General features: G+C 34.4%; 1 protein-coding gene across 1 annotated transcript in view; it reads right to left on the bottom strand.

Moving 5' to 3' along the window:
• The window catches only part of KCNT2 (potassium sodium-activated channel subfamily T member 2), a 214,330-nt gene that overhangs the window by 68,487 nt on the left and 132,021 nt on the right, over positions 1-13,822 (bottom strand). The window contains exons 15-17 of the mRNA XM_081825152.1: positions 10,793-11,006; positions 8,210-8,315; positions 3,961-4,133 (exon numbers count right to left, since the gene is read on the bottom strand). Coding sequence (XP_081681278.1) covers positions 3,961-4,133; positions 8,210-8,315; positions 10,793-11,006 — 493 coding nt within the window. The remainder of the gene's footprint in view (positions 1-3,960; positions 4,134-8,209; positions 8,316-10,792; positions 11,007-13,822) is intronic.

Here is a 13,822-nt window from a genome sequence, read left to right as displayed (position 1 = left end):
GTAAATTTAAAACAAAATCAAAACCCACTAAACTAATAATTGTAGAAGTGTGCACAATCTTTAGTGTATAAATTCTTACAACATGGAGAAATTTGAAGAAGAAAGCAACACATTTCTTTGTAACATTGTAGGATACATTGCAAAATACTAGGCATGGCACAGCAGGATGAATCTCATTTTTAAGAAAAAAAATGATTGCATACAACTTCCTGGAACATTATTTATTAGTGTTTAGTTTTTGTTTCCTCATTCTTGACCAAAATAGCAGGGGACAACAAATAAAAATGGTAGATACCACTTTCCGGAAGTCATCAGGAAGCTAATAAACTTTACAACATATACTTTCATCCTAACCCTTTGGAAGAATAGTGAAACCCTACAAAAATCATCTAACAAACAACACCATGGAAATATTTGAAGTCCAGAATGTAAGTCATCAGAAAAGCAAGAAAATATGTAATGCAAAATAATCCAAAGTTAAAATATATTGTTACTAAAAAGAATTGACAATGTATTTTTTCATATATCAAAAATCTGTAAATTAAGCAAGATCATATAGTTGAAAGAACAATGCACTATGAATTATATATATGACTATAGTCATTTAATTTCTTTGGTCTGTTTTTCCTGGTCTATAAAATAAGAGTACTGTAACAAAGAGACATAAGCTGGTTTATTTAAAAATTATCATTGTAACTTGTAAACTTTGAGATCTTAAGCTGCTTGCTACATCTTTCTGAGGATAAATCATCAGTATATGATGTGAATATATTTCTAAGGGGAATGAATGTAAAATAAAGGTAAAGTGTCTAGTATGATGACCGACATAGTAAATGTTCAACAATTATTACTATTATGAACAGAGGGTAGAAGTAAAGAATATTAATTTTATTAAATGATCTGTATGGTGTTATTCCAACAAAATACTCTCTGATAAAAGCTACATCTAGATTTACACAGAAATACTGACCAATTTGCCAGTAATTAAGAGAAACGGAATTTTGGGGTTTTTCTATGATTGACCAGATTCAGGAATTAAGACTATAAAAACAACGACTTGCTTTGATAATTCTAAATTACAAATCAATCAATCAACCAATCCATCAGTAATTGGGCATTTTGGCAACCTGTTTATTGAGAACCAAACCTAAAGGGACTGATTTAGTTACAGCCATTCAAAAATCTACATAAGGTGCACATGTTAAGGAATGCTAGCCCCTGCCACCTGCTCAACGGGATCATAAGGTGGACAAAGGGGTATTAGTGATGCTGAGATGGGATTACTTAGTAAGACTAGATTTTAAGAAAGAGAAGAGCCTATCTGCAGTCCACGGAGTGAACACCACTCTAAAATTTGGAAAGATAGATTCTTTTGGGAGGTGCAATATTGTGATTTATAAGAAATCTATATTTGGACATTCAGATCATCCATGGTTCTTGCATCATAGCTCCCAAAATGCTTGAAATTTCCTGAGGATAAGAACAATGGGAACATCTTTTGTTAAATTATTTGTTCTCTTGTCCTCAGTTCCTGATATCACTTCAGAGCCATAAAAGTGAAATGGGTGTCTTGTTATTCATAACAAGCTCCTTTCCACCACAACTGGGTTGATGTTAATGAGGTGACTTTTGGAAAGCACCCCTTTTTGGGGGCTTGTTGCCAGGGGAAACAACCATGAATAGAGGGTTGGAACTTTTAGTCCCATCCCCTGATTTCTGAAGAGGGGGAGGGGTTAGAGTTTGAGTTCGATCACCAAGGGCCAATGATTTAACTAATTATGTCTATGTAATGACCCCTCCATAAAAACCCAAAGGAAGGAATTTGGGGAACTTCTGGGTTGGTGAACATGTGGAGATTTGGCAATAGTGGTGCCCTTAGAGAGGGCATGAAAACTCCATGCCCTTTCCCCATAGCTTGTCTTATGAATTTCTCCTTCTGGTTGTTCCTGAGTTACATCCTTTTAAATAAACCAGAAATTCGGTTAAGTAAAATTTTTCTCTGAGTTCTGTGAGCTGTTCTAGCAAATTAATGGAACTTGAGTAGGGAACTCTGATTTCTAGTCTGTCAGTCATAAATATAGCTAAACAACCTGGACTTATGAGTAGCATTTGAAGCCCAAGAAAGGGGCCACTGGAACCTCCAACCTATATCTGGTCAGTCAGAAACAGAGGTGATATAAGCTAAAGTTTGTGACTGGCTTCTGAAGGGAAGGGGGCAATCTTGTAGGACTGAACCCTTAACCTTTGGAACCCTTAACCTAGATAGTAATAGTGTCAGAATCAACTTGAATTGTAGGACTCCCAATTGGTGTCTCAAGTGATGCTTGTTGGGGATGTCGGAAATCACCCACCAACACATACACACATTTGTATTGTATTGAAATTAGGTCCAGGAACCCAACTAGATTCACACATTAGAACAAGAAATTTACCTTGAAACAATGTAAAACAGGGGAAAGGTCAGCTTTTACCCTTTGCTTTACCTCAGGGATGCTATAAGCACAGCTCTACTTTTTCAAGTCTCTTCCTATCTTCCTCTCTGTATTCTGGGACCTCAGAGGATCCACTCTGATCCAAGACATACAAGATGGGGATGCTCTAGGGCAATCAACTTGTAAATACCGCTGCCTTAAATTCTATCTTAAGGGAACAGACACACCATAAGCAAAAAGAGCCAAAACTTGATGCATTAGAATTCACAGGGTCAGCTAAGCATTTCTTGTGTGCCAGTTTAGCCAGTCCCTTAGAGCTTCCTGCCAGAAAGGTTCTAGAACTAGGGATACATTCAAAGGCCTTGGAGGTGTTTCACAACTACTCCATTGCCATAGCCATCCGGCAACCCAACTTTGATCCTCCTAAGATTTGTTTCATTAAGCTTTTATTTCTTCTGACAATGGGTCCAAGTTTCTCTTCCCCATACCTGCCCTATATTTACCTGACCTTTCCTTGGACACCAAAGTGGTATCAGGAAAGTCACTGAGTCATCATATCTGAAAATGCTTCAACTGAAACCTCTAGAGTGGTCACAATTTTTAGAGTTGATTACCATTGTAATAATGATACTAAAAAAGATGCATCAATGAGTATCTTGATATTAGTATATTCACTATAAATGATGTTATGAAGTTATAGTGGAAAGATATTTTTGTTTTCAAGAACTTCTTTTGATAAACTTAAAGGCAGAGACAAGGCAACAGATTTTGGCCTCATTTAGTTTATCCTGAAATTTTGCATCACTTTGGAATTTAAGAGGAGAGTTGGAGGATCCTAAAATATGGTATTGATCTAAGGACCATCTGCTACCAATTTGAGTCACAAAGAAGAATATCATAATTTTAGGATACAATGGGTTTGACCACTGCATTCATGACCTACATTTACATATGCATAAGGATTTTTAAATGCTTAAGTAGTCTTATTTCACAAGAGTATATCAATCCAACATTTTCAAAATAAGTGATCATGGTAAAGCATTAATTATTCATATTATGTTATAGAATATATATTTTAACAGTGGAAGAATCACATTAAGTTATGATGATGTGTCATAGTACCACATAAGAATGGATCATTAATATGCTTGGTTGATAATTAATGGTTCTTTAGAAAGACCAAAAAAAGTTGTCCAGTTTTGGCAGAAATTTTCCAGGCTAGTTGATTAATTTAAGGAAAATAACTGTAATTATTTCGATGGCATGTTTCCCATTGGTATTGAGTGATGACCACTTGCAAAATAGTTTTAAATAAAAAGCTCAGAGTGTTCCAGTGATGTTTTAAGGAGTATTTGTGAAACAACCATATTCAATGATTGTTTTGTACCATAGCACAAAATATATCTCCCAATGAATCATGTGCCATAATGTATCTGATTTAAAATATTCTAAGCAAATTAGAATAAATAATTTTTGATATAATATTAAAAACTCTTTGTCTTGTTTGGGTATTTTAAAATATACTTACGGGTTGTCCAATAGCAGTACTATGGGATTAAGTTCTTTCTTTGGTCTATAATATGCCCTGAGAGGAACAATAAAATTATACAATCCATTTCCAGCTGTTTCAGCTGCAACTATAATTAGCTTATTTTTGAATCCATAGGCTTTTGCGTCCTCATAGTAGTTATGCTGGCAACTCTAGAGAAGAAAAATTATACAAAGAAATGCCATTTTTATACTCCACGAAAATTTGCTGAAAAAATTTAGGATATATGGAAAAGTAAAATTAATCTAACCTAGTAAATCCTTTATTTTATAACAAATTTGAAAATAGTTACATTTTTCTATGCCCAGTTCTCCAGCCTGCTTCAAGAAGTGAAGGTGTGCATGGACAAGACAAATGAATTGCAAGTGTGTAGCTTAATATGGGGGAAGAAAAAGTCAGAAATATGTGTGTGCACATGTTCTATTGTAAACTAAAACATATTGCTAGATGACATCTGGGTATCTATATTTAAAAATTACCATAATGTATATGTATATCAAAAAAAATCATGTTATATATTTTAAATATATACAATTTTTATTTGTCAATCATACCTCAAGAAAGCTGGAAAAAATCTACCTCTGACTTTCATTTCCAGAAATATAATAATATTATAATTAAATGACCTTGGAACATTCCAAGTACTGAACATCTAAAGGGATGGATACCGAGAAAGATCTCTTTGTTGTTAAAAAACAAAAAAAGAAAACATAGTTGTCTAAATGTATACCTGAGCTAGCAAGATAATAATAGAAATACGCAAAAGTAAAATACCAATACTAATAATAACAACAAAACAGTAACAATACATTATCAAAACTCATTGTTATCTTGAGGGTATTTTGCTATTTTCTAGAGAGCTAGTACTTACTGGACTTAGCATTATTAAATCAAGATTCTTTAAAACTAAATTATCTGCATGGAGAACTGTTTTAGTGTTCTGCTCTTTTATCTTTCTAGGCCTCTCTGTGGGTTTCTTTTTATTTGGGTTGCGATTATTTGATTCTCTGTGGATTCATCACCTATTCTGGAATATTCTCTACTTTTTTTCTTTAATAAAAAAATTACAAAATGCTGCTGGGAACAAGGCACCATGAGTCAGCAGAAACAATAAACAATAGAATTAGACTCACAAAGACTACAGATTTTGTTGTTATTAGATTCAGAACAGAAAAAATGAACGTGTTTACTATGTTTAAAGAAATAAAGAACATTTAAAGTATGAACAAAGAACAAGAGGCTACTTAAAATATTCAGGTAGATGTTAAAAGAAATACATATTCTAGAACTAAAAAGTATAACAATTAAAAATAAAAACTCAAACAATGGGTTAGATTGCACATTTGATGCATGTGAAGGGGTCAACTGCAGGACAGAGTTGATGTAATTACTCAGAATGTGAGAAGAAAAGAGATATAAAGTAGTATGGAAAAATTAAGATACTTGGAAGGTAGTATGACAATGTCTAATATATATTTAAACAGAATACCTGAAAACGAGATGAAAGTATCAGAAAGAAGCCCTATTCAAGTAAATATTAACTAAGGATTTTCTAGAATTAATGAAATACTCAAGTCCTCAGGTTCTGGAACTCCAGTGAATCCTAATTCAAAGAAATAAATAAAAATCCAGCTTCATATGCATGGTAATAAAAGTGCAAAACAACCAGACAATCAATCAGATCTTAAAAAGAGCCAGACAGAAAAGAGAGACCACCCACAGAGAATACAAACTAGAATGATGGCCAACCATTCAATAGCAACATGGAACCCATAAAGCAGTAAACAAAATTCTAATGTGCTAAAAAAAAAGAAAACTCATCCTGGAATTGGACACCCAGCAAAACTGTCTTTCAAGAATAAGGACATTTCTAGGGAAACTGAAATTGACAGAACTTAACACTAATAGGACTTTAGTAAGAGAATTTCAAAAGTTGTAATCAGTAGGAAAATGAATCCAGAACACTTAAGACATAAAAAAAGAATGAAGAAAAGGGGAAATGATTTTTTAAAAAGGAAAGAGTAAGTCTTCATTGGAAGTATGATTGGAGATTTACTAATGTAAGTAGGATCCACAACCACATGAAGGAATGAATAAGGTTACTCCCAAAGAGGTCATGGAAAGAGAAGAGTGACAAGTGATGTTGAGATTATTAAGAACTTCAATATTTATGAGATAAAATGAGGAAAAAGAATTAATTTAGGAGATTCAGAAGTAGCTCAATTAGAAGAAACAAAACAAAACAAGGAGAAAACAGGAATTTAGTGTTGATAAACCTTGATCAGGAACCAGTTTGTTGATACTGTTGTAGAATGAACTGGACAAGTAATCCCAACTCACACACTTCACAGATGCAGTAGGATTGACTGTTTAATCCCATCTCTTGATTGCCAGGTAAGCATTCATTTACATAACAGACCACTACCTCCAGCCACCAATGCTAAATAAATAAAGGATAACACCAGATGTCATCAGCCAGTCAACAGCATTCTGAAACTTTGCCTTCTTAGTACCGTAAAAAAAAAAAAAGAGAGAGAGACAGTTCAGAGTCTCAGAGTCTTTGGCTTTAAAAGACCCTCTATTGTTTCTTCACCAATCCTTATCTCTGAAAGTTTAGCTTTTCAATTGTATCAGGTTCCCTGCTTGGAGATAAATCATTTCCACTCTTTGATCTCCCAGTATGTTTTTTTCTCTTGAACTATGTGTTAAAAAGTAAAATGCAGGAACACCTGGGTGGCTCAGTCTGTTAAGTAGCTGCCTTTGGCTCAGGTCATGATCCCAGGGTCCTGGGATTGAGTCCCATATCGGGCTCCTTGCTCAATGGGCAGCCTGCTTCTCCCTCTGCCCCTCCCTCTGCTCTTGCTCTCTCTCTCTGATAAATTAAAAAAAAAAAAAAAAATGCTATCGGAAATGAATCCAGGTTTTGTGGGGCCTTGGGGAATCCTCTTTAAGGAAAATAACACAAATATTATAAATTTTAAAAAATAAATCACAGGTTCTTAGAAGAGGCCAATCCAGGTGAAGGAGTCCTGAAGCTTAAGATTTATTAACGTTACCAAAAATACACAGCTAGTCAGCAGTAAGAAATACTGCAGACAGTAAATTAAAAAAGGGCCAAAAAAAAAAAAGGCATTGAAAGATGGAACTGTCCAGCTTAATGGACACAGAGGAATATTTGGGAGCAATGGCAAAGATTTTCTGATGTTCCGCTATTCTTCCTCAAGAGTGACAGTAACAGCCAGGCTTCATGATGTTTATTTTTATAAAAAAGTAATAGTAGCAAGAATACTAACAGAACGCATTAGGTGCCTACTCATTTATTAACTTCCTGGCACCGTGTTAAGCATTTTACTTGTGCTAATTTACAGAATTCTCACGAGAACCTGATGAGGCTCATATTAAAATTACAACCATTTTACAAATATGGAAACCGAAATGTAATGGCGAAGTTATTTGCCCAAATTGCAAAGCCTGTAAGCAGAGAGCTGGGATTTTAACTCTTGTTAACTCCAAAATTTAGAGTAAAAGAATAAATTCCTGGTTAGAATTAGCAGCAAATTTAATTTCTGGGAGGTGGAGGATTTGAAAATCTTCTTTTTATCTGCTTTCTTATTCATCAAGAGAACAAGCTCTTATACAGATCATGCCCAGTGGCCATCTTGGGAAAGAGATTTAAAAATGTTTGCATTCTTGTAATCTTTCTGTTTTGAATGGCTCCTTTAGAACATCCAAGCAAGAATCAAGAGCTACAATAAAATCTTTAGGAAAGGAGATAAAAACCACAACACTGATGCTAGCTTTCGGTCTAGTCAATAATGAATCTTTGTGGCTAACACATAGACAAGCTCATTTCACCATGCTGAGCAATTCCACATTAAGTTTTGAGGCAAAAATGCCTTGCAAAATAAATAGTGCACAATTGGCCAAAGTGATTTTGAGAGACTCTCGATGTTGAGAGTTCATAGGTTTGAGGTTCTGGCACCTTTGTTTTCCTCTTTAAAAACATGACCGACTGACTAATCGGGTACTTTAGTAGAAGGGTAAAGCATTTGGGTAATCTTTAGTACAGTTAAGAAAGTACAATTCACTATTTTATGTATTGCATTTACATTTGAAAAGATAATGCTCTTTAAACATATTTTAGTCAAAAGACTATACAAAATTATTTAAATATATGTAATTACAAAATGCCATAATTTCGGTTTTGGACAAAACAACAATTGCTTACCTTGTCTAGTCTTAAGCAGCAAAATGGCACTTTTTCATGAAGGAGATGACAAAAAGTGGGTGAACTTCCTATATATGGAGAATAAGGTGGGTAGCCTTTAGCATATCTGTAAAACAATATGAAATATTTGAGTTGCCTTGAATAAAACACACATAGTTGGACAATTAAGTTATAGCCATGTGTCTCTATTTTTATAAAATTAGGTGCAACTCTTTATATTGCAATTACATTTTGATAAAGAAATAGTTAAGAGGGGCGCCTGGGTGGCTCAGTTGGTTAAGCGGCTGCCTTAGGCTCAGGTCATGATCCCAGGGTCCTCGGATTGAGCCCCGCATCGGGCTCCCTGCTCGGCGGGAAGCCTGCTTCTCCCTCTCCCACTCCCCCTGCTTGTGTTCCCTCTCTTGCTGTGTCTCTCTCTGTCAAATAAATAAATAAAATCTTAAAAAAAAAAAAGAAATAGTTAAGAATAGGGATAAGCAAACTAGGACCCATGGACCAAATCTAGCCTATCAGCTGGTTTTGTGAATTAAAACTTTTTTTGTTTTTTTTTAATTTTAAATGTTTGGAAAAAATTTTTTAATTGGAAAAAAACAAAAGAAGAAGAATATTTCATGTCACATAAAAATTACATGAAATTAAAATTTAAATATCCACAAGTGAAGTGTTTTTAGAACACAGCCATGCTCATTCATTTTATGTATCGTCTATGGGTGCTTCAAAAATAGTTGGATTGGTGCAGCAAAGATTATATGGTCCATAAAGTCTATAATATTTATTAGCTGGTTCCTTTTAGGAAAAGTTTGCCATTCCTTGGTTTAAAAGATTTAGAAAGATTTTTTTTAAACTGCAATATTAATTTTTATAAAACACATTTAAAGCAAAATGACTTATTATGATTTATTCCATTAATATTCATTAGTCATGAATGCATAACCACAAAGGAGTAAACAGTTCAGTTAATTATTCAAACACCCACCAAAAACAGAATATTGTTGGAAACATGCTTAAAATATTATCAAAGATAATTATTTGCTGACTTTATGAAAGTAGCCACCAGCATGCACATCACAACTATATTAATTTTCAGAATAAAACTATCAAAAAGTAGCAGCATAAATGAAAATTAAGAAATAAAATTTGGTAGAGGCAAAATTCCTCTATCTAATATGAAAACTCTTTTCTCAGTAAAAATTACCTTCAAAGCCAAGAAATTTCAAACCTAGTTTAAACTGTTTTCCAGACATTATTAGCTAGGAGGATAAGATGGTGCACATTTTGCAAACTTAGAAGTTGATAATCTCCACTATTACTTCAATATCCTTTTCAGTTTGCTTAAAAAAAAAAAATCCACCTCTCAGTCTTTTCAGAAGGATATGTAAAGAAAGAATTTCAATCACACCACACAACATCATTTCTAGAAATACACTGGCAGTCAAACCTCTCCTTGTTCCCATCAAATATTTCACAAATAAATTTGAGTACTATGACTTCTTGGAGAGTGGATTGTGTTCTGCAGGAACATCAGACTTCCTTGTAATAAAATTTTTTTTAAAGTGTGAAGGATTAAAAGAAGGATTATTTTTTTAAGTTTCAATTATATTTCAGTTCATTTTAGTTCAACATTAACATCAACATTAACTGAACATCTATTAAATGAAAGATATTGGGACTGGTGTTTAAATGGTGTCACCACTGCCAATCCCACTACTACTAGTAAGTACTCCTACACCTCCTAGTAATTATTACTCATCGAATGCTTACTCAGCACAAAGCAGTGTCCTAAGCACTTCTCCATTATCTCAATTAATCTATGTCTGAACATTATGAAGCAGTAATTGTACCCCCTTTACAGATATAGACACTGTGGTTCAGACTGTTTAATCAGTCACTTGCACATCACCAGTACAGGGTGGAATTTACATGGGAAATAAACTCTTTCAGACTCCATTTTCAAGACTGCTGGCCACTGTGCTTTCCTCAAGAAATAGCAATATTAATATGTGACTAAGACAAGTAAGCAAACCTTACTGAAGATTAAAATGTGATTAATAGCATGGACACTGGCACTATGTATTATGGAGGCATAGTAAAGAGAACTAGTACGTCATGTATTCATTCATTCAAAATATTATTGGTGTATACCATATGAAAAATACCTCTGCCCACTAAGATGAGGAAGGGAAGCTTAATGGTGGAAACCTGCACTACATGTCGTTGAATAATGACCGAACTTTAATATGGACATGGAAGGAAATAAATTAAAAGTAGAAAGTACAATATAATTAACGAAAACATGCAATCATGAAAATGCATCTTCTATCATGAAAATACCGATTTATATATTTTCTTCTTTAAGGATAAAAGATAATTTAGAGAAAACAGATCCTGGAAATATATGTTGAAGCCAGAAATTTGAGGTCTTAAAATACTTTATAGGTAATGGAAATACAGGCTAATAGGAAGGGTGTTCTGGTAGAAGTATGTGGAATTGATTCTACAATATACAAAAGGTAAGGACATTAGCGCCCCATAGTAGCACAAATTCTAGTAAATCTTAAACTGTTCTAGAATATCTAAACATACTCTAAGTTTGAGGAAATTTCTTCATCTGGTGTAGTTTCATCTTCTGATTGATCACTTAGAAGATCACATGTTTGAATTGATGATGTATCTGCAACCTCTAAAACGGGAGCAATGCTAGGTCTTCTGATTTCTTTGCTTCCCTCCGTAGGAAGAGACAGGGTGGGGCCACTTGTTGATCTACAGCTTGTGTCTTGCAAGTCTATAGCCACAGTACCTGCAACAAGGAAACATAAAAATCCATCAAAGCATTTGCCACCTAGATGATAATCAACATTTAATGATCAAAATGAAATACAACCATTATAACTGGTAAATATATTATTGCTTACCCTTTAATCTTACAGGTTATTTCTTTCCCATGTGGACATTTTTGCCTACATGGATTAAAAAAATTCTGCATTTGTGCAAAGTGTATTTGCTGAGTCTAGTTCTATTGCACAAAACATAAGATTTGTGAAACACCGAAATACTTAGGAATCTAAAGTGAAAAAAATACCTTGTTTCAATTTACATTTATTTAAAATTAACAAATAAAATTTTGGCCTTTTCAATATAGTGGATTTCTCATTATATCTTTTCCCCCCATTTTGTTCTTATTCTCTTGCTGATTTGTAACCACTTTTCTTATATTAAAACCATTAATATTTTATATTTATTCAACAAATATTTATTGATTACCTACTGCATGGAAAACACTATCCTAGACACTTGGGATATGCAGGGAATGAGATACTGCTTCTACACATAAGGGTTTATCTTTAAAATAACCAAGTAGACAAATAAATGAAAAAAGTCATTTTAGATAATGATAAATACCATGCAGAAAATAAAACAAAATGATGTGGTAAAGAACAGTGGGGTTGGGAGCAGGAGAAGGAATGAATTTTCACCAGGTGGTCGGTGGTCGGGAAGGCTACTCTGCAATCATGACCTTTGATTTTTCACTCAAAAGACAATAGTACTCAAGCTGTGGAAATACCTTGAGGCAGTAGTAACAGCAAAACCTAAATAGTTTAAGGCTTTTGAATACTGGGGGGTAGTCAATAGTAAACAGAAGAAACAAATTCCTTTAGGATTTTTTTATTGGAATTTCAAAATTAATTTAAACATCAATTTATGGAAAGCTGGTATCTCTCCCCTTCTGAAGAAAATAATACAGTCTAACCGAAGAGTGCCATCATATTTCTCTACCACTCACTTCATTTACGTACTAATACCTGGTCATCTGTCTAAAACCCCTTAGACCTTACTTTGTCCCATTTGAAGCACCTATTAAAACATTCGCCACTTCTCTCAAACCTCTGACCTTGTCATCTCCTTTACTATTACAGCAGAAGTTTTTAAAGGGGGAATAAAACTAATGGATTTTAGCATCTCTTTCTCTGTACCACGGAAAGAGAGGTCAGCAACTGATTTCTAAAACCTCTGAGACAATTACATGTCTCCACCGAAGGAGGGATAAACAGGAAATGTTTTTGAGGGTGAGGGTTGGTAGCTCAAGTCTGGTGAAAATATCCAAGTATTTCTCAAAACTGAAATCAATTTAAGTTTCAGAGACTTGTACCTCTTCATATACACAAAACTCAGATTAGCGGGAGGGGAAGCCTAGTGTGTCTGTAGTTCGTGGGGAAGCCTTCATGTGATGGGAATATATGAACATTCCCAGAACTGCTGTTTCTGAGAAAAAGATGTGGGGACCAGTACTCAGCAATTCCAGTATCAGAGCGAAGGTAAAGATTGTTGCCATCAGAAACTCTATGCTTATGCAATTTTTTAGCACCATAAATAAGGATTAATCTATAATTCATTCTATCTTTGGGTAAGAGGTGAATAGGATCCTAGAGAAAATAAGATTAAATTTTCTATTTAGTAGGTATGTGGAATTGATTAAAAATTAAATTTTATAAATTTGATTTACAAAAATAGGGAAAAGCCATGATTTACATCCTAAGGTTTTAAGTTAAAATTCATATGTATAATATTTATCCTCTGCAGATGACCACATTGCTGAATTCAGAGAGAAAACAGAACTTATCATAGAAGAAATCCTTCAATTCCCTGACTGCAAACAAACATGAGAGTTTCAACAAACTTGTTCCTTTTTTTCTGCTTAGAATCTAGCAGGGAAAACACAATTCAAAAAGTAGTTACAATTACAGAAACAAGCTCTTCTTTGAACATTTCCTTTGCTTAACAAAAACTGATTCTTCCATGACATCTTCCCCTCAGCCCTTTAAAAAGGTGGTGGGTAAATACCCTCAGTGTTCTCACTGACTCTTTCAGACTCTTTTCCTTTTATCCTTTCTAAAATCCCAGCTTTGTATCCCAGATCTTCCGATTCTATCACCACTATCTTTCACTGCTTTGTTTGGTGCCTGATCCTATGTCATTCTACTTATTTCTTAATGTTTCTAGTCAGTTTAGTTTGTCAGGACTGTCATAATGAAGTACCGCAGACCAGGTGGCTTAAAAAACAGAAATTTATTGCCTTACACTTTTAGAGGCTGGAAGTCTAAAATCCAGGTGTTGGCAGGATTGGTTCCTTCTGAGGGCTGTGAGGGAAGGGTCTGTTCCAGGCCTCACTACTCGTCTGGTAGATGGTCATCTTCTGCCTATGTCCCCTCTCATTGTCTTCCTTGGAGGTGTCTTTGTGTCCTAATTTCCTCTTCTTATAAGGAGACCAGTCATAGTGGATTAGAGCCTGCCCTAGTGACCTCATTTTAACTTAATCACCTCTGTAAAGACCTTAGCTCCAATAAAGGTCACATTCTGAGGTACTGGGGGTTGGATTTCAACATAGGAATTTTGGTGGACACAATTCAATTCACAACACTATTCCTGCCTCATCCAGTGTGTTAAAAATACAGATAGGTAAGCCTTCTCACTTCCTCGAATTCACTAAAGAAATCATTTTCATCTGAGGCCCCTCAATTCTGCACTTTTTAGACCTTGTTATAACCATTAACAGCCTCACTGCATTTATTCATTTCACACATTCATCCTCTAATCACCACTATTTTCTATCTTTTC

The sequence above is a fragment of the Leptonychotes weddellii genome, chromosome 6 (genome assembly GCF_054177405.1).
Source record: "Leptonychotes weddellii isolate Sample4059 chromosome 6, ASM5417740v2, whole genome shotgun sequence".
In the NCBI taxonomy this organism is placed as follows: Eukaryota; Metazoa; Chordata; class Mammalia; order Carnivora; family Phocidae; genus Leptonychotes; species Leptonychotes weddellii.
Note: the sequence above shows the minus strand (reverse complement) of the source record. Positions and strands in the feature narration are given on the sequence as shown.